Source organism: Pseudoliparis swirei, chromosome 11, assembly GCF_029220125.1.
Source record: "Pseudoliparis swirei isolate HS2019 ecotype Mariana Trench chromosome 11, NWPU_hadal_v1, whole genome shotgun sequence".
Lineage (NCBI taxonomy): Eukaryota > Metazoa > Chordata > Actinopteri > Perciformes > Liparidae > Pseudoliparis > Pseudoliparis swirei.
In genome coordinates, this window is record NC_079398.1 from 14,397,858 (window position 1) to 14,420,735 (window position 22,878).

The 22,878-nt window shown below is 45.8% G+C and overlaps 1 protein-coding gene across 4 annotated transcripts; it reads right to left on the bottom strand.

Moving 5' to 3' along the window:
• Window positions 1–210: 210 nt before the first annotated feature.
• Window positions 211–21,684, bottom strand: eif2ak4 (eukaryotic translation initiation factor 2 alpha kinase 4). 4 transcript variants are annotated; one of them, XM_056425602.1, is made up of 39 exons: window positions 21,368–21,680; window positions 21,094–21,209; window positions 20,161–20,263; window positions 19,913–20,086; window positions 19,457–19,537; window positions 19,191–19,348; window positions 19,012–19,112; window positions 18,765–18,919; window positions 17,672–18,210; window positions 17,077–17,192; window positions 16,402–16,553; window positions 15,855–16,285; window positions 15,696–15,768; window positions 15,519–15,608; window positions 15,306–15,428; window positions 15,031–15,132; window positions 14,824–14,887; window positions 14,642–14,721; window positions 14,454–14,555; window positions 14,312–14,362; window positions 13,978–14,214; window positions 13,525–13,600; window positions 13,074–13,195; window positions 12,771–12,820; window positions 12,210–12,378; window positions 11,584–11,700; window positions 11,372–11,437; window positions 11,096–11,266; window positions 10,867–11,001; window positions 10,591–10,698; window positions 10,129–10,257; window positions 7,449–7,535; window positions 7,160–7,272; window positions 7,014–7,069; window positions 6,493–6,596; window positions 5,733–5,801; window positions 4,883–4,927; window positions 3,936–4,051; window positions 211–585 (listed from the first exon to the last, which is right to left on the bottom strand). In XM_056425602.1, the coding sequence occupies exons 1-39, from the start codon at window positions 21,536–21,538 to the stop codon at window positions 528–530; spliced, it is 5,010 nt and encodes a 1,669-aa protein (XP_056281577.1). In that variant the 5' UTR covers window positions 21,539–21,680; the 3' UTR covers window positions 211–527. The 4 variants fall into 4 exon arrangements, with proteins under 4 accessions (XP_056281577.1, XP_056281578.1, XP_056281576.1 ...); XM_056425603.1 differs by having other exon boundaries at window positions 12,210–12,372; window positions 15,028–15,132; XM_056425601.1 differs by having other exon boundaries at window positions 15,028–15,132.
• Window positions 21,685–22,878: the final 1,194 nt, after the last annotated feature.

Consider the following 22,878-nt stretch of genomic DNA (forward strand, 5'->3'; position numbering starts at 1 on the left):
CCCAGGCCTGGAACACGACTACTGGAGCACGTAACCTTCAGACTACACAGAAGTAGTGACATTTGATTTGAGATTTTCTAAATGTCTCCAGTGAACAATACCTCCATGTATAATTTAGAATAAGCATTAGCTTACGAGATAACACAATCAGCAGATAGTTGACCATCAGGCTGCCATTGGCATTGTTCAACTAAGACACAAAATCACAGCTCCATGTGGGAAAAGATGATTTATTAGAAATATCCATCCCATAATAAGAAATGTAAAATGATTGCCTATGTGACACACAATCTTCAGTAAAAAGCCTTTTCACCTCCCAATAGTTCCATTAAGGCAATACAGTCAGGTAGTCCTCTAGTCAAACTAGATTTGGGGTGAAAGAGCTGAATTACCAATCACCGTGGTAACCACCATTCAGAGCTGGTCACTACCAGTCTTCAAGCAGTTTGTTTAGGTCCATGAATAAAAATAGTTTCTGAGAGACGACTGGGCCTCAAGCAAAGCGGACCAGCGCATCCTCCTGGTTTTCAGAGAAGGATCTTGTAGTAGTCGTCCTTGTAGCTGTACAACACCACCACCGCCACCCTGCAAGAGGACAACATTTGTTTGTTACATCAAAACACACAAAAACATTAGGGAGGATTTTCAAATCGGACATCTCAAAATCAAGACAATGAAATTCAGTCGGGACGGCTTGGATTTCTGTAGATAAATAGGTCAGTCTAGTGATGTTACACAAGATTCAACGCTGCCAAGAGTCCCTGAACTCATCATCACATGATACCAAAAACAAACTTGTTAAAATAGCATTGGACACACACATACAAAGCTTTCCCACAGCAGTGTTGACCGACAGGAAACGGCTCAAAGCCCTTGGGATACGTTTAGTTTATAGTCTTCCTGTAGCCAGGTGAAGGCAGCCGCCTTCAGCCCACTCATCTGGGCTCAGCAGCCTGTGCCCCACATTGGACCAAAACAACTAAACAAACACATGCTGAATATATCCATTGTTGCCTCCGTGACGCTCATTTATCAGGAGAGGCTTTTTTTCCAGACAGGAAATTAAAACCAACTGCTCCGGAGAGGCGGACGAGAAAGCAGAAAGAGAAGCTTTGATTCAATTATTTTTGTTGTTTTTTGTTGTTGGTTACCAACGTATTCATTAATGGGAACATTCGCCGAATCCCTCACAGGGTTGCTCTCTATGGGGACCCATGAGCGTCACAACACCAGTAGCTCAAACACTGAGGATTGAGCCAGGGCTTTGAAAGAAGGAAAATAATGCAATTTTTATAGAGCCTCCGGCACAGGCAATGAGGCTAACGCCTTAAAGGGATGAAGGTTGGAACAGAAGAACACATCATTGGGCTTTTTGCAGATGACGTGATCTGTAACTTAGAGGACCCTGACAGATGACTGCCTATATTAAATCAACCAACTTAAGACATTCTGGATAGAAACTGAATCTGTTAAAAACTGAGATTTTAACACTAAATTACAAACCATCCAAAATTACACAACACACTCTTAATTTAAATTGGTAAGCTGTTTCAAAGAGATGGCACACGATAGAACCACCATCACAAGATGGATGGTTGAACATCGTGACTGATATGACATGGAAGTGTCAACTCACAGATTAAGAGCTCAAGAGGAGCGATGCCGTGAGAAGTGGGACAAATGGTCGATGTTTACACGTCAACGATAACACAAGAACACTTGAATGTTTCTTAGGATTTATCTTGCTTTCGAGAGGACAGAGCAAACCAGACCCCTTTTTGACCATTTTTTATTTATTTTCTTTCTATGTTATTTTTTACTTGTTTTTCATTTCTGTATATATGTGTTCTATCTGTGGAGAAAAGACAAACAAAGTGTTCAAAAAAGAAGAAAAGAAAACTGCTGGGAATTTCAACCGCTCCATCCACAACCAGCCACGGATGAAGACCATCTCTCCCAGTCAGTACAGTCAAAGCACCCGTAGATCCTCTCCAGAGCCACTGTCTCCACTTCTTTGAACTTCCTCTCACCACAGGTTTGCAGAGTTTAGTCTCTGAGAAGAGTCCCAGTGCAGCTCGAGGGGGGCGCGTATCTGTTCAGCGAGTTGTTGTTGCAGTGTCGGTCCAGAATTCTCTTCTCTGGACATGTACCAGGATGAAGTCTATATACCCACGCGGGGAGTGAATCACCGTTACGTCGTTGCACCAGCCCGTGTTGACACCTTTTTTTTTGAGAGAGCTCCGTGGCGGGTTCGCTCAACAGCTGGAAGCCAGCGAGCTGGGCGCGCAGTCTCTGCACGAGCGAGCCAGCCAATTCCGTGAAACACACAAAACGGATGAAGAGGAGTCTTCTCCTCCCTCCTCACCAGCAGCTGGAGTTCGCTTTTTTTTGCAGTGGCGTGACGTTGATGAAATATGCCCGCAGCGCTGCGCTGTAGAGATCCCGCCTTCCGAGCAGCGCAAGCGCTCTCCCTCTCCCTCTCTCTCCACGTTTTCCTGCGAAGGCGCACACCTCTCTGGTGAAAGAGCTCTGAATCCCAGCAGAAAACAGTATTTAAAACGAAAACAATAAAAAACATCGCGCACCAACACACCGAGGCGACCTTTCGCGGCGCCATCAGTGTCAATCTACGAGGGTGTGAGGAGACATACATCAGAAGCCCAAATAAGGCAAATCCGTCTCCAGATTTCACCTTAGGAAATGGGATAAGCTGAGGATTTGAAGTTCTGCCAGGCAGTAGTTATCCGTATTACCGCTCCCTTTGAAGGACCGTCTGTCACTGGCACACCTGGAGTGGGTGGGCTCGCTGGGAGCTTTGGAGTGGCAGCTGCCCGTAAAAGGAAGTCTGCCTTTTTAAGCGGTCTTTAATGTATCGTACTGTTTACCTCAGGTTTAATTTCAATAATAAAAAAAAAAGAAGTCAGGAGTGGGTGGAGCAGAGAGGCGAGGGGTTCTCATCTTTCACAGCGGCGCCTGGTGAGACGTCTGCGACGGTTTGTTTGGAGAATGTCGATACGGTATCAAGTTCACGCTGCTTCTCTTCAGGGACTTTATATTTTACACAAAAGACAAGGCTGTGCTCGTGATTCTTGTCCCTTCTCTTAAGAATGAATGGCAATGGGATCAATCCATTCAATTAGTTCGTAGTATATACATAGTCAAATAATGTTATTCGAATTAATTTAAGTTTTGATCACTTTCGCTATTATAAATAGTAATCCATAATAATAACAAATAACATTTTGATAGATGTACAGTATACGTATTTATTGGTTAAATTTTATTTTTTTAAGTTATGAAAGCAAAGTTCAAGTCCAGCCTGATGTTGCCCAACACAAAACAAAGAGTCCAGTCACCTCCACACAGTGAGACCTACGGCTCATCATGAAACACCGTTATCGTGTCATAACGATGCACCTCTATTTTCTCTTATTTAAATCTTTTCTGCATTCCTTAAAGTAGTTTCTAATTACCAAATGTACTCGCATTCAATTAAGTGGTGTTTACTTCTTAAAGTATGTTGTCGGTCCATCACTTTGGCCCCGTTCCAAATATCTCAACACCAAATGGATGGATGGCCATGATTCCCAACCTCAACACTAGAACCACCGGGTAACATCTTTAGTTTTTAGTTATTTCTCTCAAAAACTACTATACGGATACAATTGCAATGAAATGTGGTTCAGATATTCATGCTGCTGAGAGTATAATTCCTAATACCTTTGGTGATCCTGACTTTGTATCCAGCCAAACCTTCAGGTCAACCTTCTCACACTCCACATCTACTACTGTAGGAACCTTTGTGGACACTCGTGGTCCCCAGAGAATGAATCATACCAACGTTGGTGTTTCCCGACTTGAGGAAACAGAGCTACATTTTCCTTGACGATAACACACACACAACAAACTCAATAGTACAGGAACACACAACTCACTTTTTCGTAATTTTTAACTGGTGGATCTCGTCGCAGATGGACTTCAGGTAGCGCTGCTTGGGGAGGCGATACAGCAGAGTCTTCACACTGCTGTTGAACTGCTCTTCGTTATCAAACTGGAAGGAGAAAGAAAAAGAGCAGCAAAATAAGAAAGAGTGACAAATGGTACATGCAACACAGACATCGAACAAAGACATTTTCAGAATCATTTCACTCTGTTCACAGTTGTAGACGCCTCAAAGTCGCTTCATGTTGGCCAACAGAAAAGTAGACGACGTCTCAGAGGACTGAATGGGCTTTTCCATCTGCAGCCTTGAAGCATATTTTTGCAAGTCAAGTGCGTGATGCAGCGACGGTCCACATCTTCAGTGGGTTTACACTTTCCTAGGCTGTGTGTGACTTATGGTACCTAATTAAAGCAGGCCTTCCATACACGCCCAGCAATACACACTGTGTATCGTCTTGTGTTTTATAGACTAATGTGTTTCTCTGACGCGTGCTGAAAGGGGCCAACTCCATAGGTGGCCTCTTCATGAATGGCGGGACGCCTTTTTATATAACAATGGTGTTAAGAGCGTTGCTCAGCTTTCTTCATGTTTCTTAGCACAATCTAATTTGTTTGCTCCTAACCTCAGGTTTTTACGAGTGCCGCCTTAGTCACACCTCTAGCGTATGCCTTTTGTCACTGTAGTCCAAGTCTGCCCCGTATGTGAGCCTTGTTAAAGACGTGCACACGAGGCCCTGAAGCAGATCTCCCTGGCTGTACAAACAGCCTGGGGTGTTCCCTCACTCCTCATCACTCCTGTAAGGAAGGAGACGGGATTCCGTCTTCCTGTCTCGGATCGTGACCTCGACTTGCCGTTCTGTCCACTCCCCCCACCCTCCATTAAGGATGTGGCCCTTTATTAACTCTGCAATAGTCTTGATGAAGCCGGTAAGGAACCAACCTCCAGGGTCAAGAAGTGGACCAGCGTTTCCTTCAGCAGGTCCACCTGTGGGATACAACACAAGCCGGGTTACACGACAACACAATGGAGCCTCATCTCATGTTGCGACAACAAGCGGATTCATAATTGAGCTAAAAATATCAACCCGTGCACCCGATGACCGATGGCTTGTGTAATTCTTTCAAAACACGATAATCCAGTCCTCTCTTACAGTAAGTTACTTATAATTCCACTTTCACCATGCTGAGAGCACTCTGTGTCCCTTTCACAGGAAGAGTCGAGTGGCCTCCCGGGTTCATCATTGGGAAGGGAGTCGTGCGGTGTTCCAGTCTGACAGATGAGCACTCCCATGCAACAACAAGGGGCCTAAGCGACTGCTTACCAAATTCAAGGTGATTATGTTTCAATAACTTGTATTTATTTGATGTACCGCTGATGCAATACAGACCCCAACAGGGACGACAAATGTATTTGGAATATGCGGCGACATGGTGAATAAGACACTGTCGACAGTTGATTTACTTTGAGAATATCTGGCCATAAATCTTCAACGCAACCACAAATAAACTCAATATGGCAGCCATTGCCCGAAATGACACAGTGACTGCCTTCAGGTGAGTGTTCGCTGTTCTGTAGCGCCTGCAAAGGATTTGCAGCCCTCTTAACCTCCAGCAGGGGATTTTAGCGCCGGGCAAATAACTATAAAAGGGCTGTCCCAGTGATGTTTGCAGTTTTAGCCGTCAAAAGGCCGTTCCGCACTCTGTGATTTCACACATGAATTCAAGAGATAAGGCGGGAGAGCTGAAAAGGGTGGAAGGGATCGGGAGGGATAAACAAACAAATTACTTACTGCCAGAACTTCAATGTCATTGCTCTTGTTCTGCAAATTGGTACCGAGATTTTGTAATCTGGTTTGGATCTAAAAGAGAGAGAGAGAGGGAGAGAGAGACAAAGTGAGGAAGAAAGAAATGGAACAGTGGCAAGCAATAAGTGGTGTTCCCATGATTAAATAAACTGGGAGGATAGTAATTATCTTCAAATGCACCAATGGCAATAAGCAGTAATTGCAAGTGTTCTTGGCTCTAGTTTTTACACACACACAGAAACGCACATGCACACACGTGTGTTGCTCCCATAGTTGTGCCTACGGTGTATGAATGTGTGTGAATGTCAGCTACTCCTGACGTGCAGGTGGAACCGTAGCCCCTCCCATCAGTGTGTTAACGGGTGAATGATGTCATGTAGTGTTAAAGCGCTTCGAGTGGTTGGAAGACAAGAAAAGTGCTGTACAAGTATAGGTCCATGAACCATTTACTCGTGAGTTAAAGAACAAGTCGGTGGTTGTTGGAAACCGCGTCACTAATTGTGCGCCACGTGTGATCTTGCGTGTTGCCACAGGCAGTTTATAATACTGCAAATGAAAGGGTTTTCATCGGTGGGCCAAAAACTCAATCACCATTGTGTTACCTCATTTGGAGCTACACTTACCAGACTTATTAAAATAAAAGTCTTCACGATTAGTAGTGAAAGTTTGATAACCACATCCTAACATCTGGCAGAAGCCAATCATTGATTTCAGTAATTGAATAGCATAAAAGCAGCTCACAAACCTGAGCCTCGTAGCGTCGTCTAACACTGGAGGAGACTTTGTCCGGGCTGATGACGTTCACATTAATGTTGCTGGTGCTGCTGCTCCCGTGCTGTTCGGAAGAGCCTGCAGGCAGAAAAGGGACCAGTTCAACATCTCATCCAATCAGAGGGCTTTTTTACATTTGTAATTTACGACAGCGTAACAATCTAATTGAACCAGTTTGTTGACTACCTGTGTGCATGCCAGAAGTTGGTGTGAAATGCAACACTTCTACTTCCACAGCCCAAATCACACGTCACTCGAGGTAACGACTCGGTTAAATGCCAGGAGTGGAAACGCAACACGAAGATCAGTCATTCACTGCAGATGCTTCATTGATCACAAGATATTGAAATAGTCTTTAATAATTTTATTGCAGCACTTTGATGTAGTCAAAACTATATACAAACGGGTGTGACTGTATCATGTTGCACAAAGACTGACATTAACAATATACAGTCTCAGTTGTGAATAGAGGCCGACTGAGCGTGGTCATTGTACCTGTGTTGTTGAGCAGCGATCCCTTTGGGTTCTGAGACATGCTTTCAGAGATTTCTCTGTCGGGGCACAAGGACAACATCATATAAAAACACCACCCTTACATCATGCAGACATCTGAGCAGCACATTAAAACTAAATGTCTCTACCTGATGTTTCTTTCCTCAAAGAATTTGGTCCGACATTTCTGAATGATGTGGTCCACCAAGTCCGACTCCGGAATCCGTTTCTCCGACTGTCGGTCCTTCTCAAAGGATTTGACCTGGAGGCAGAAGATGGCGTTACCATGTGCTGCTGGAGAAAACTATTCCATAAGTATCTCTTATCAAAACAGCTTGCAAAGCATCATAATCTGCAGAAAAGCTTTTTGAAGTACATTTTTAAAAAGTGACCTTGTTAAATTGTGAAATACAACTACACACTGCTCTGCTGGTTTACCTTCACATAGTGTCCCTCCTTGTCAGAGACCAGGGCCATGCAGCTGATGCCAGCCAGCCTGCAGTGCTCCATCAACGTCTCCTGGGACTGAACACACAACATGACAAAAGGCTGAATTACTAACACACGAGTTAAGGGTGCAACTCAGCTGACCCTCGTTGCAGTGGCTTGATGCCCTCTCCCCGTGTTTTACTGTCGGGCCTCGAAGATGCCGGCCAGAATGCTGCAGAAAGTTCGTTGCCGTCATGCGCGTTTTACAGAGTGTGCCCTTCTATTAGTTACTTAAAGCATAACGAGTCAAGTTTGATGTTTGGGTTGGAAAATAAGAGCTCATTCTGGGGGAACATTGGACTGATGGATTCAAAGATTCTTCTATAGCTGCAGTCAGTCAGCTTCATTGAAGTTTTGCTTAGAACCAGTGTGAGTGGGCGCTGTGCTGGGAGTCACGCGCAGAGCCAATGTGTATTCAGGTAACTCGTTCAACCATGACCGTGTGTATGTATACGTTTGTGTAAGCCCAATTAATTCCCACCAACTTGAGCCCAAAAGTTTCATCTTGCTGCAGCTTGCAGAACAAACCCTTCTGTGTAAGACGAGAGAAAGTGTGAGATGTGTGTGTGTGACAATTTACACTACCGTTCAAAAGTTTGGGGTCACTTAGAAATGTCTTTCTTTTTCAAAGAAAAGCACTGTTTTTTCAATAAAGATAACATTAATCAAAAATACACACTATACATTGTTAATGTGGTAAATGACTATTCTAGGTGGAAACGTCTGGTTTCTAATGAAATATCTCCATCGGTGTATAGAGGCCCATTTCCATCAACTATCACTCCAGTGTTCTAATGGTACATTGTGTTTGCTAATCGCCTTAGAAGACTAATATCTGATTAGAAAACCCTTTTGCAATTATGTTAGCACAGCTGAAAACAGTTATGCTGGTGATATAAGGTATACAACTGGCCTTCCTTTGAGCTTGAAGTACAAAATTAATACTTCAAATATTAATCATTATTTCTAACCTTGTCAATGTCTTGACTATTTTCTATTCAATTTTCAATTAATTTGATAAATAAAAGTGAGTTTTCATGGAAGACACGAAATTGTCTGGATGACCCCAAACTTTTGAACGGCAGTGTACCTCATCATCATGTCAGCACTAAAACTTCCTCTGACAAATGAAGTCAACGGTAAGCCACTGGTGGTGGGCAGCTCTGGGTCATATGCCTAAGCTGACAGCATGTTGAAAATGTTTGCCATATTTGGCTAATAAAAGCTAAAAGAGTGGAACTGTCTACTGAGGATGAATTAAAGCTGCAGATTCAGGCCCGTGAAGAGGCCAGCATGTGAAAGGTGTTAACACAAGTCTGGTGAGGGGGAGGGCTGGGTGAGGAGGTACGAACAAGTTGTTCTGACCAACTCGCCACTGGTCAAGGCACTGCCTACGTACATAATTAAAATATACACACACGGTTGACTCTTTGGACATACCAACGCTTGTTTTCAGCCAAACCCACTGTCCTAAATGCATCTAAGGGGAACTTACGGTGGCCAATCACTTATGTCCTGGGCCAGTACCAAAGACAATTAAAAGGAAAAACACTTGTCCATTGCAGAAGTGGAACATTAAAACAATAGGTAATAAAGAGAGGGGGGACAAAAACATGGAGTATTTATATGTGGGCACAGCAATATGCCGGAGAGGGCGTTCACAGCGACACACAAACACAAGGCTGAGATCAGTTTGTCACATAAACGTGAAGAATGTGACAGCGGCATGGCATCAGGAGTTTGGGACTATTAGATAAATGACTTCACTTTGAAGGGACTGACCTCAGTGGGACTGTTCGTCTAACAAGAGCTTATTATAAAAGTTTATTGGAAGCTTGTCTAAGATGACTGGGTTGATTATTGCAGCAATGGCTCCATGTTGTATTGTCCCACTACGGCCTGTGAGCCCTCTGGGGTGTTTACTATTTCTGTTGCTGACAGATGAGGGGCATTTGCCCTCAAGAGCGGGACTCGGTGTTCCCCCTGTAGGAGGGGTGAGGTATGACAAGAGGGAGATCACCCATGTTACACAATGTAAAGTGTCAGTTCTCATTCAGGCATTTAGAAAGCCAGAAATGTGGTTGACATACAACAAACACGAGGGCTCAGTTACACAATCGTTATGAACACACACACACAACTGTGATCTTCATGTAACAGCTAGGTCCTCTCAGCAGATTCCTTCCTCTCGCAGGTCCGGAAACAACAGTGAGGGAGTGACTGTGAAGTGGACTCTGCTTCCTTTAGCCGAGAGGAATTCAGACGTGGGCCTTAATGGCTCCTGTGCGACGAGGTTTTAAGTGACTCCATTTTTTTCTGCACTAACAGATTTTAAACCTTTTTTTATATTTTCAATGATTCTTTCTACCACAAATGCAGCACCGTTAAACATAATGCAATAATGTGTGGCATATTTGGTTCTCATGATGAACTTCATATACCTGAAAACAATTTAATGACATGCAGGTTCAAGTTCATAGTTTCAAAAGTTTCATTGTGGATCAAAGATTTAACTTTGCTTGTTTACAATATAACTCCACAGTGCACTGGTAAATCAAAATTGCCTTGGTATGACGTTCCACCCTGAAACCATTCAGACAATGTATGCCTCTTTCAGGCGGCCGCTCACCTGTAAGACATCGTAGGCGATGTCCGCAGAGACGCCGGAGCTCCACAGCTTCTGGACCACATTGATGGCTCTGGACATTGAAGAATGTCCGACTGGGACCACGAGCGCATCGCAGGAGCTCACCGATGGCTGATTTAAAGAAAAGTACAAACTTTAAATGATGCCTGAATTATAGGTAAAAATAAGTTTCATCGAGCCCTACTTTTGGGGCACATCATTTCACATTCTGAAGATAGAAAATGATGCACCTGCAAAAAATAACTTCATGGCGTCAAAAGTCACTGTGATCATAGTCATTAACGCGTTTCTAAAAGTGGCTGTGTGGCAGCCAAGCGCTGTAATAAGGCATCATTAAATATGTAGCTGTCTGCTGCTCTTTCATCACAATAATTAGAAATGTCAGATCCCAGTGTGTGTGTGTGTGTGTGTGTGTGTGTGTGTGTGTGTGTGTGTCTCTCTCACTGGCTCCTCCATGTTGGCCAGAGCAGCACAGACTTTGTCCAGGGCCACACTGGCCCCGACTGCAGAGGGCACCGGCACTGTGGAAGCTGGGCCTCGAAACTCCAGGATCTAGTGACACAGAACAAAGCCCACAATGGATCAACGTAGACCGAGTCATATGGAAAACAGACAGAGGGGCTGTATGTGAGACCGAAGAAATATGGTTCACATGCATGCACATGTGGAATGAAAACGTTCGTATAATAATAATAGCAGCAGATATTTGTCATGACCTACCAAGTGGTCATAGCGGCCTCCAGCAGCCACGATATCCGGAACAATTCGCTTGCGTTTCCTGATGAAAGCCACAAACTGGAAGATGACCCCAGAGTGATGCTGCAGCTTGTACACTAAGCCTAAATTGACCACCACCTATAGAGAGAATGCAGATGCGTTAAAAAAGGGAAGAAAACAGACACACTGGCTCTTCTTCTTTTAACATTCATTTACCCAGAATGCAAATCACCTGCAGTTTAACTCCGAGTCTGCGCAGCAGCATTGTGAGCTCCTCCAGGTCCTTGAGGCCCTGCTTGGCCAGCAGGGTGACGGCGGTCTTCTGTTTGGTGAGTGATGTCAGCAGCGGCGCCAGGTCCTGCAGACTCCCCTTCTGTTCTATGTACTTGTACAGCGTCTGCAACTGGACGCAGCGGAGGAGAGCAGTTTTACGAGTGAGAAGAGGTTGGCCGCAGCAGGACTGATTATTTATTTTTTTACTGGAGGTTCACGCAGCCGGTGGACTCACGCTGTTGGCCGACAGTGAAAAGTTGCAGAACTTCGCCTCCAACTCACGTTTGGTCAGCTTTTCGCTCTGGAGCAGACGCAGAAGAAAAAAGGAGCCAGGAATGTTAACTGCTATATTTAGTACGAACGCCATTATACACGTTCATACCGGCGTATCGGAAACAGTCACGCAACGCGAGTAACATCTGTGATGCACGTGTGAGCCGCACTGACCATGGCGTCACACAGTATCGTGGAGGCCTGGCTCAGCTTGTCCTCGGGCACTCCGCTGTGGAGCAGGATGGCCTTGAACAAGCTGGTGTGGTTCAGGTAAATGTTATAGTTCCTTTCCTGCAGGCACAAAAACACACCGTTAACCCTCTGGACTGCAATTACAGTCGAAACCAAGAGCACCACAGCCCAACGGGCACTTCGGTGAATAATGACTGTTGTGTCCGGCTGCCCTCTTATTCTATCGGGCTTCTTAAAAGCTCTCAAAGGGCGGTGGAGGGGATCAGAAACGAGCTCCGTGAGGGATGAACCAGACGCCAGACTCTGGGGGGACTGGGCTCATGCAAGGAGACCTGCCACTGGACACTGAAGCAGCAGCACTGGGATGTGTGGACAGGAAATGGATTGTACAGGGAAGGAAGTGGACAGAGCTGTGCAAAACAGATTTACTATGCAAATAATAAATACGGTGTAAATCTGTCAGGCTTACATATACTTTACTATGTTAGGAATGTGAGTGGGAAGTGAAAAGGGAAAAAACAAGAAACGGGACATGTTGCGCTGATGGCGTCTGGAGGAAAATAAAGAACAATGTAAATGTAAATTTAACTACGGGTGGTTCGTGTCACCTGGAGCACGGCAAATTCCTGGACTATTTCAGAGACGGTGTAGATGATCTCGGCATCCGGGAGCAGGCTGTTGGTGACGGGTGTGATAATGTCAAAGGCACACTCCAGGAGCTCCCTCGGGTGCGCGCGATCCAGCTTCCTGGGGCGGAATACGCGCTCGATGCTGTACCTTGAGAAAGAGAGTCCACGTGAATGTCAGATTTCACGTGGGAACCGTTTAATTTGCTGAATTCACGGAAAATGTTACTAAAAAAAGAAAATGATTCCTTCAATTTACTTTCGTTTGATAATATTGTTCGACACTGGAGTGCATCACCTGTATCAAACACATCACTGAAGATTGACTACAAAAAGGTAAAGGGGCCTTTAGATAAAACAAATTTAAAAACATTTCATAATGATGCACTTATGTTTGTATGTTAGACAAGGTACCTATAGGTTGGTCACATATTAATGCTTGTTTGCAAAACTATTTCAAAGCTTTTAGCTAACAAATTACTATTTTTATTATTGTAACAAATGATTATTGGAATACAATTGTGTTTGATCATTTTATGTTACCTCTTCAGATGCGTGATATTATTGCGAGCGACGAACCGTGAAAACGCCGTCTATAGTTCAAAGAGTCGAGACATTTAGTGCACACATATAATGACGGCGAAATCAGTGCATACGAGGCTGTAATCAATCAGTGTGGAAACAGCCATTTAGTCCTCAGGGTTTCCTGAAGTAGCAGGATCTCAAGGCGGCCGCTGATTGCAGCTTCACACTATATGTGTGTTCACATGTGCTGATGCAAATTGTTGAATAATTGGCGTTTGCGTGCCTGTGCGTGTGTTATGTGTGTGTGCATGTTGGACTCACGCGAAGGTCATGGGGCAGTGTAACCAGCATTCCGCTGTGGTCCATGAAGCAGGCCGGCTCGCTGCCATCATACAACTTCCTGTTCCTCGGGAGGAGCAGCGGGGTCTGGAGACGCACCGCACCTGAAAGCAAACACCATGCATCACCGCAACTTCTGTATGAGATGGCGTAACCGTGACCCGGAAAAAAAAAAAAAATAGATAATGCATGCGAGCAGATACAAACTGAGCCTGAACAAATAAGCTCAGCTGGACATCGTCGGCAGTGTGCACCAACACAACACTAGCACCTGCACAGAATCGGCACTGCCCAACAGTGCACTTATTGTGTGGCTGCCACTCACTGGAGCAGATGTCGGGTCTTGCAGCGGGTCAAGAGTCCAAGGGGTTCGGAGTGGAGAGTCAACAAAAGGCTCACACGAACACTCGCCAGACAAGCGTGGTGTACTCACCATGCCTCTTGAAGATCCTGGTGATCGTTTCATACACATGCTGCTGCAATTTGGCACCGTTCAAGCTGAAGCTGCCCTGAAGGGAGACCAAACAGACCGCCTCTGTTAGGGATCAGGAGACATCGATTAAGCACTACCAGACTTTCTGCTGGTCCGTTATATAGACCAGATGAGTGAAGTGGCACTGAGGTGTTGGTGCAGCCGTTCATTCGCCCGCAGTGACATCTGCAGGCAGCGAGGGGAACAACTTGCATCGTACATGAACTGCCTATTGACCAAGTGTTAGAGACCTTCTCTGGTCTAATATTAATGAATACGTTTTTACTCCCTTATAAATCACACATGCTTTATCTAATCAAGCGCAAACACATGTAAAAGTCTTATGTTGAGACCCGCACAGAACTGGTACAACGTGGCATAACAAATGAAGCACAGCGACAGCAGCAGGCCTACCTTGTGTAGGTCTATGTCGTAGGTGTAATCCATGACCGGAGAGGTGTTCTGGGCAAACAGCTGGCCGACCATGGTGCGGTAGGCCTTGCCGTTGACGTTGGCCATGGTGTGCTGCAGCACCTCGTGCAGCTCCGACTCCTCCATCTGTGGTGGGGGCAGCAGTTCACTCTTCAGCAGCTCCTGGGCGGTGGGCCGCAGGGCCGGGTCGTGGTTCAACAGCCACTCCATCACTTTCCTCTGATCGAGACAAAGAAGAGACACAGAGAGCCATCGTTAGACTGAGAACAGAGAGAGAAAAGATTCCCTTCAAAAGGTTGCACTACAGCGGCCACACCTGTGTTCCTTGCTCATGCGGAGTAAAGTCCTCGGGTAAGGTCATGGGCTCCTGCAGCAGGAAAAGGGAGGAGGTCAGTAACAGGTACCAAGCACCCCAAATTCCCCACACGGATTGCTCCCACTCCTGAATATGGACGCACCACGCGTAGCTGGCTCAGCACAGAGATGCGTTCGGCACCCGTGGTCATGGGCCGGTAGGACATCTCGAACAGGATGATGCCCAGGCTAAACAGGTCAACTTTCTGAGGACAGAAAGATTGGATGGCATTTCTCCTTTCATCTCAACTTTACATTATATGTATATTTGAATATAAAATCGGACTCTTACTTGGTTGTAGGTGGCTTTGGTGTTGCCTTGAACCTCTGGACTGACGTAGAGCGCAGTACCAACCATGCCCGTCATGTTACCTGGAGAATGTTGAAGCAAGAGTAGCACGTGTCAGGGAGGACCATGCATATCAGGCTCAACAGAATCACACCGTGTGAATGTTTTCCCCCCAAACACTGCACCTGTTGGGTCTGGTTTAGGCATCACTGCCGAGCTGCTCTCCTCCACCTCACATTTACCTGCAGCCTGACAACATTTTCATCACTGGGGTTATAAATCTGAATTTAGTTAACTATGAAGTGAAGCACTAGAGACACTATTTCACCCTAAATCCTTCCAAATAACAGCAGGGTGAAGCGGTTAACTGCACACTGCATTGGGGTTACCACATTAGCAGGATGGTCTGTAGCCAGGCCAAAGTCCCCGATCTTGACGTGGTCCTGCGAGTCAAGGAAGATGTTGACAGGCTTCAAGTCCCTGTGAATCATGCCCTAAAAGAGAGGAGGATGGCTGAAGAGATCTGCTCGGTCACATGGCTTACTTTTTGTTGTTACCATACAAAGCTCTTTAAGTGTAACCCGTGATGTTATGGGACACTTCTGTGGCAAATGGGATTATTTGCTTTAGAAAGGTGGAAACTGAAACACACACACATATTAAACACCTGCTCGTGGATGTAAGCAAGGCCATCCAGTATCTCTCTGAAGAGTCTCCATAAACGACTCTGGTCCTGGTGCAGGCCCTGATCTATTGTGTCCCGTAAAGTGCTCTTTTCACAGTATTCCATCTGTCAGGAACAGAAAACAAACATCAGCTGTAAGACAGAGACCTCTAGTGGCCAAACACAAAATAAAAAGGAGCGTGACGGGAAGCTTACTTGTATGTACAAGTAATGTGCAATAAGAATGGGTCGATCCGAGTCGGTGCTCTCCGTTGTGTCGATCACCGGCATTTTGCTGGGCTCGACCTGCGAAAAGAAAGGCCAGCTGTTAGTCGAACCGACATGTCTGACATGCAAACGACTGAATGAATAATGAAGTGGAAATATCCAAACCTGTAACATCTCGTTTGTGCTTCCATCTCCATCGTCAAAGATGATGTCACCACTTGAGTCACTATCCGATGGCCTAGGAGAGAAGAACATAGTCGAGGGCTAAGAGCAGGCGAAGGTCTTGCTGGATTTACTGCCACAAAAAAAAAAAAAAACGCTTACAAAAAAGAGGCCCCAAACACATCTTCGTCATCTTCATCCTCTTCATCACTCGACTGGTGCCTGCTACATTTGGCGCTGGATGACCTCTCGATGGAGGTGGACCACTCCACCGAGCTCGACAGGGCCGGAGGCGGCGCGGCGTCCTCCGCGTTGTCAGCGAGGCCCAGCTCGTTGATGCGCTGCGGAGGCTCTTTGGCCTGCGGGGGCTTGTCGGCGGCGCTCCAGGCCTCGGAGCTGTCGGTGGTGCTCAGCACCATCGACGAGGGCTTCTCGTGCCGCTCGATCCACGCGTTGTAGTAGCGGACGATATTCTCATGGTTGAGGCGCGAGAGCAGCGTCACCTCACCTTTGATCCGTCTGAACTGCTTGCTGGCCGGGTTGACCTGGATGCGCTTCACAGCGTAGTAGCAGCCGTCCAGGTTATTCTGAACCTGGAGACGCAGGAGAGGGAACGTGGAAGGAACAAGGAGGACGCAAAGAATACGCAGCAGACCCGAGTGTAAAAAGTCCTCTTTCATCAAAGCTAGCGTGTCAAAAAAGAGCCTACCTTAATGACGGCACCGAAAGCTCCCTTTCCAAGAAGCTGGAGTTCTTCAAACTCATTGAAGTAGCGAGAAAACTGCCTCTCCACCCCGAAACTGAACAGGGCGTTGATGTGGCTCGGTGGGATGACGGACGACGGAGAGTCCACGGCAGCGTCTGAGACGATAGAAACGTGGCTATTAGATTGATCTTTAAGTGTGTCTTTTTTCTCCAATAATAATGATACAAGTACAACACCACACATGTGGGGGGGGGGTGATCAGCGTTACACTGTATACCCTTAGTGTACTGAATATAAGAAACTCCTTGACAAAGTAATGTACTAAAATACAATTAGTCTGCAATAAATACTTCGACTGAGAAGAAAAAGTCCATTCATCAAAGAAACATTACTCTGCATCCACCTTCTTAAATGGCAGTATTTGTTGCTTGGTAAATTTGACTTTCCATTGTTATTTGAAGAAGTCACGTTGCTTATTGCGATGCACATTTTTTTCACTAAATTCGAACATTTTATAGACTAAATGATTATACGGTTCAGTTTTTCTGGAGAATCTCGAAATTAGTTGTTTGTCGAGGATACTTTAGTTGTAATTTGTGCTTTAGTTTTAACTGAATATTTAATAGCATGTCTAATTGTCCACCTCCTTTAAACATCGTGTAAGGACGGGTACATCACCTTCTGTGCTGGAATCCCGGTGCTGTGGCAGGTTTTTAGGCGACGGAGGCTTCAGGAAGGAGTGGTCTAAAAGCTGCTGGGCGGTCCAGCGTTCAGCATCATTCAGGCACACACACCTATGATAAAGACACGCACGACATAACACACAGTTCATTGTACTGGTGGTCTCCTAATTTGCAATGTGTCTGCTTTGTATGATCTAAATGAAATCTATGTATAAAATAGTTTCATACGAAAAGCATTTTAAATCAGCCAGCAAAGCAAGTAGACAGATTCAATTTGGAAAAAATGGTTGAACAAAACAATCTCGGGTCTCGACTATTATTATTATATTATAGAGTATTATGATACTATGATTTGTTCACTGTTGTTTTAAAGTAATCTGTTGATTTGTTTTGAATGTTGGAATAATTGGCAGATAAATCAATTACAGCAAGATGAATAAAAAACGGTCGTCAGGAAAACAAACAAAACAGGAATCCAAAACGCTGCCGCCAGCACTAACAGAAAGTATGCAGTACAAGAGTTATGGTATACGGGCTGAATCGCTGGTGTTCTCCTTTAAGATGCTGCTGATGTTTCCATCCATACGTACTTTTGGAGGAAATCCTGGAACGACGCAGGCAGGCTGGCTGGCACCGTCACTGGATACTCCTGCACCTCCTTCCCCTGACTCAGAGCCAGCAGCATCAGGCCCAAGTTCCACACGTCACCTTTCTTGCCCGTCTTCGTGGGCATCGCCGTGTCCTCTGAGAAACGCACGTGGGCTTGCTCAAAAACGTCTTCTTTGCATATTTCTGCAAACCTCTTGGATAAGCTATAATCCGTCAGTCGGACGTTGCCCTCGGAGTCCACCAGCACGCTGGAGGCCCCCAGCTGTTTGTGCACCACGGAGTTGGAGTGAAGGTAGTCCAGAGCAGCCAGCAGCTGGGCCGTGTAGTGGCAGAGTTTATCCAGAGGCACCGGAGTGTTGGCCTTCAGGCTGTGGGTCAAGTTGATGCCGGCCACATGCTCCACCAGCAGGTTAACCACGAAGCGGTCGTCCTTCTCAGTGGAGCTCATCGCCATGTAGCGCACCAAGTTTGGGTGATCCAGCCGCAGGAGGGAGTTGAACTCATTTTCTGCCCCGTGGATCTACACAGGAATTAAGAGGAAATTATCCCGCTCTTAAAAACAGTCAAACATGTGGTTTTAAATCGCTAAATTATTAAATGATCAGTGTTTCCCCTAGGTTTACAGCTTCAGGGGGTCGGGACTAGTGCCGCTGCTTGCCATGTTGGTGCCCTAAGCTTAATTCACGATGCCCCCCCGAGATAGGAAAGGGAACCACGGCGAACGGCGTTGACGGAGAGTGCTCACCTGCGCGCATCGGGGCCGAGCGCTGATGCGCACATGCACGCCGGCATCGGAGCTCTGCGGCACGCGAGACGGCGAACCGAGAAGTGTTAACGCGACACGTAGAGACAGAATGACATGCTGTTGTGTAGAGACGATCAATAACAGACGTTTAGTTTAATAAAAGAACAAAGGCGTCTTTAAGAAAAGGACCTTAAATCACTTCTGCTGTGATCTGGCGCGATAGAGAAAATTACAGGGTGGCGGGCGGAGATTTCAGGGGGGCGGGCCGCCACCCTGATAGAATGGTAGGGGAAACACTGACGATAACACATGCGTCCTTCTGTACTTGCCTGCTTCTTGCAGTTCTCAATCCTCGCCGTCTCCTGGCTGGTGAAGAACTTGCCCATCTTGTTCCAGTGAAGGGACCACTCGTAGATCACGGCAAAGTCTCCAGAGTTTTCCTCAAATCCATAATAAACGCTGCGGCGGAGCCTCTCGCCCACACCTGTCGGTATCATCAACACGGACGTCAATGCACAAGCAGGTTACCAGGGTGGTTTGCACCAGACCGGCTGCATGGTCTCAGACCGCTCTCACCTAAGCTTTTCCCTCTGTGAACAACAAGCTCTCCAAAAGTGCTGCTGTAGAAGTGAAGAAGCTCTTGGGAACGAGGGTTGTCTTCATTAACCGTGTCCCGTCTGGGGAAACAGATACAACTTGAGGCATCTCTACAATGTTTCTTCGACATGGGGAGCAGCAGTTGGTTTGCCGTGTACCTGTGGCGTGTATTCGAGGTCGGCCGGCGGCGGCTCGACGCAGCTTTCTTGGTCTCCATCAGTTCAGGAGGAGCTCCACCGGGGCTGGGCGGTCTCCTCCCAAGAGAGGAGGCATTAGCGACTTGAGAGCACGGTTGCTCCATGCTCACAAGTCGCTCCTGCGAATGGAAACATCCCACAAAAGGTCAATTACAACACCCGTTTCCTTCATGGGATTTTCCTGCAGGCGTTGCAACACGAGAGGATTCATGCAATACTGCAGAGACCTGTTTGGCAATTTCCTTTCTTCTTTTTTCTTCTCGTTTCCCCTCCTCTCTTCTTTGGATCTCAGCAATGATCTCTTTTTCCTACAAAATCAAAAAATACCCGTCAATTTATGTCAGTTGTTGTGGGCTATAGTATTTCCATAATACATCCTCTATCATTTTCCTGAATTCAAATGCATAAGCATCATATTCAGTATTGTATGTATATACATATATAAATAAAATAGTCTAATGATTAATAATTAGACGATGAGTTTTCTGCTTCTTCTTATTGGATTAGTGGTCATTATTTAGTTTCAATTCCAGAGAGAAGATAAGATTACTGTTTTTGGTCCGACAGAAGGAAATTCAGGGTCCTTTGCGTGTGGGCCGGTCAAATTAATGAGAAGTAACATTAGCGCAAAGCCCCAGATAAAAGTAATCCACCATGAAAGGCTGTTAGTCTCTCCTCCTAACCATGTCCTCCTCCTGCTTGCGCTGCTGGTCCATCTTCTGCTGCTCCTCCTGGTCCCGTTTCTCCTGCTGCCTCCGCAGGTTCTTCAGCATCTCCTCGTGGAAGGAGCTCGGCGGGGGCTTGTTGTGCTCGCTCAGAAAGCCCTGGGTATAGTCTGCTAGCTCGTAAATCATCACCTAGGTGAACAGGCGGGTGGGTCAACAGTAGCTTGAGTGTTGATCCGTACATCTGCGTGTCTGTGCATCCTCACCTCCCCACATCGTGCAGCCGCCAACTTAGCGAGTTCAGTCTGAAGGTTCTGGAGGTTTTCATTCGACAGGCCTTTGGCATTAGAGAGCTCCAGCTCTGGAGGCCTGTTGGTAAACACAGTGATGACATTTACAACTCCACATTAAATCTTTGTTCAGATTAAGCGTGGCACATCAGGCACAGGAGCCGCTGGTCAGTTTGGCCTGAGGAGAATTAAGTAGCGTCTTCCTCATTTCTTACCGATCACGAGGGCTCACGCGGATCAAACTGTTTTAGTTGGTTATTAGTTAAGAGTTTTTCATAGGCTTTCTGGTCATTGCATGATGTTGGATTAAGAAATTAGATGAGAGCACTTATCCCAAGACAATTTAGTTTCACATGCAAAAGACTAAAGGAGGTTTTAAAGGTGGGTGTTGCACTATTTATTGTTAAAAAAAGCAAGTGTGAAACTCTTGAAACTATAAATAAACGTGACAATGCCGCCAACATCAGCTGTGCCACACCACCATGTATTCTCTTGTTGTGCTTTGTTGCAACAAGAACATACAGTCAGTTGGGCAAAATGAAAGTATACAAATATTACTCTCTGCATTGTGTAGAAAAAGTGCAATATTGCAAATATATGTGGAGAGGAAAATCAAGAAGAATAGAAAAACAATTAAGAGTTGTTTAAAAAAAGGAAGAAAAATGTTATATTTGAAGAACCATGTTTTAAAGTTGTTTATGGGTCATTATAACGAGATGCAGCTCGTCTCAGCTCAGCTCGTGAATTAGACTTGTCATCACTCGACACTCATCTTCCGGTGAAACGTATTCATGACAATTCTGGCCTGGTGTCAGAGACTTCCCTCACAGTGGGTGTGAATACCGGGGTAGAGAAGGGGCAGCAAAGGCCACCGTGAACACATGGCCCGGGTCAGGGGGCAGTACTCACGCGTCTGGGTATGTCGGTGGGCATTTGACCTGCAGGTCCACAGTCACGTAGCATTCCTGTCCGTTGTTCAGCCCGTTGGGCCGCAGACAGAGGTGCACCTCTGGAGGCCTTTTGACCTGCAAATACAGTCAACAAAACCGCAAGTGGTTTAGGGGGCTGGGGGGGAGGTCTTGGATAACTACAAGTAACACTACTGGTGGGTACGTGTCAACATGTCCACGTTGGCAGTTCAAGCAACGCAACGCATGCCGCTCGCGGCTCGAGCTGACGTTACCTTCCACGGATCCTTGGTGCGCAGATCCTGGAAATCATCCCCGAAGATAGACGCGAGAGCCTCGAGCTCGTTCTCCTGCTGCACGGTGTAGTCGTCCGTCCCTTCTCCTCCTTCTCCTCCTCCTCCTCCAGTGCGCTGACGGCTCATTCTCCTGCCTCGCCTACATGGCATCCCCTGCGGTCCTGTGCCGCTCGCAGCCGTCAGACAGAAGAAGGAAGCGCCGCCGCTGCAGCTCCTCTCTCACTTTGTTGACCTGAAACTTCCGCCGGCAGTCCGCTCGCCGTCACTGCGCTGGTCCGCCGCAGCTCACTTACCGCGCACAGGCGCCCACAACAGCGCAGCTCGCTGGCGCATGGCTGCTGCGAGCCGTGTCGCAGGTGTGACGTCATCACGTTGTGTTTTTGTATATACAGGACTGTCTCAGAAAATTAGAATATTGTGATAAAGTTCTTTATTTTCTGTAATGCAATTAAAAAAACAAAAATGTCATGCATTCTGGATTCATTACAAATCAACTGAAATATTGCAAGCCTTTTATTTTTTTTAATATTGCTGATTATGGCTTACAGCTTAAGAAAACTCTAAAATCCTATCTCATAAAATTTTAATATTTCCTCAGACCAAGTAAAAAATAAGATTTATAACAGCTGAGTGTTTGTCAAGGTTCAGGAAACCCTTGTAGGTGTTTCGAGTTAATTAGACAATTCAAGTGATTTGTTTAATACCCTACTAGTATACTTTTTCATGATATTCTAATATTTAGAGATAGGATATTTGAGTTTTCTTAAGCTGTAAGCCATAATCAGCAATATTAAAAGAATAAAAGGCTTGCAATATTTCAGTTGATTTGTAATGAATCCAGAATGCATGACATTTTTTTTTTTTTATTGCATTACAGAAAATAAAGAACTTCATCACAATATTCTAATTTTCTGAGACAGTCCTGTATGGCCTCGAGAGGGCCGGAACTGGACTAACAAGTTATGTTGTATTTTTAAATTGTTTAATTACAGGTTCGTGTCCTCCTGAGATTATACGTACACAGTATGAGTCATTGTGCAACACGCTGGTGTTTCTGGGAGTAATTTAAAGATAACTTGTAAAACAAAATTATCTAGCAGGTCCCCCCTATCTAGGAGGGAGAGGGGGTGTAAAGGGAGGAGAGCGTCATATCCTGGGGGTACATACACAAGTTCAACACATGCATCTTCACTTGCTGAGAGGCTCACCAGAAGGAATGTTTGTCCTAAAATGTCATATTTCTGAATTATGATATTATTCATGATATTGTAGCGACCCTGTGAAGTGGCTGCCAATCACAGTGTGGCACCGTGCGTGCTGGTCGAGGGGGCATGCCTGTGATTGGCGGAGTAGAGGGGAGGCGGGGTTAACCTGGGGAAGAAGGGGAGTTAAGTGTGGTTGACGGGAACCGTTGTTGACGTTGGAGCTGCGGAGCTGAGAGGAACACGCTGTCTGTGTTGGAGGATGCCCCAAATAAAGAAGGAGTAATA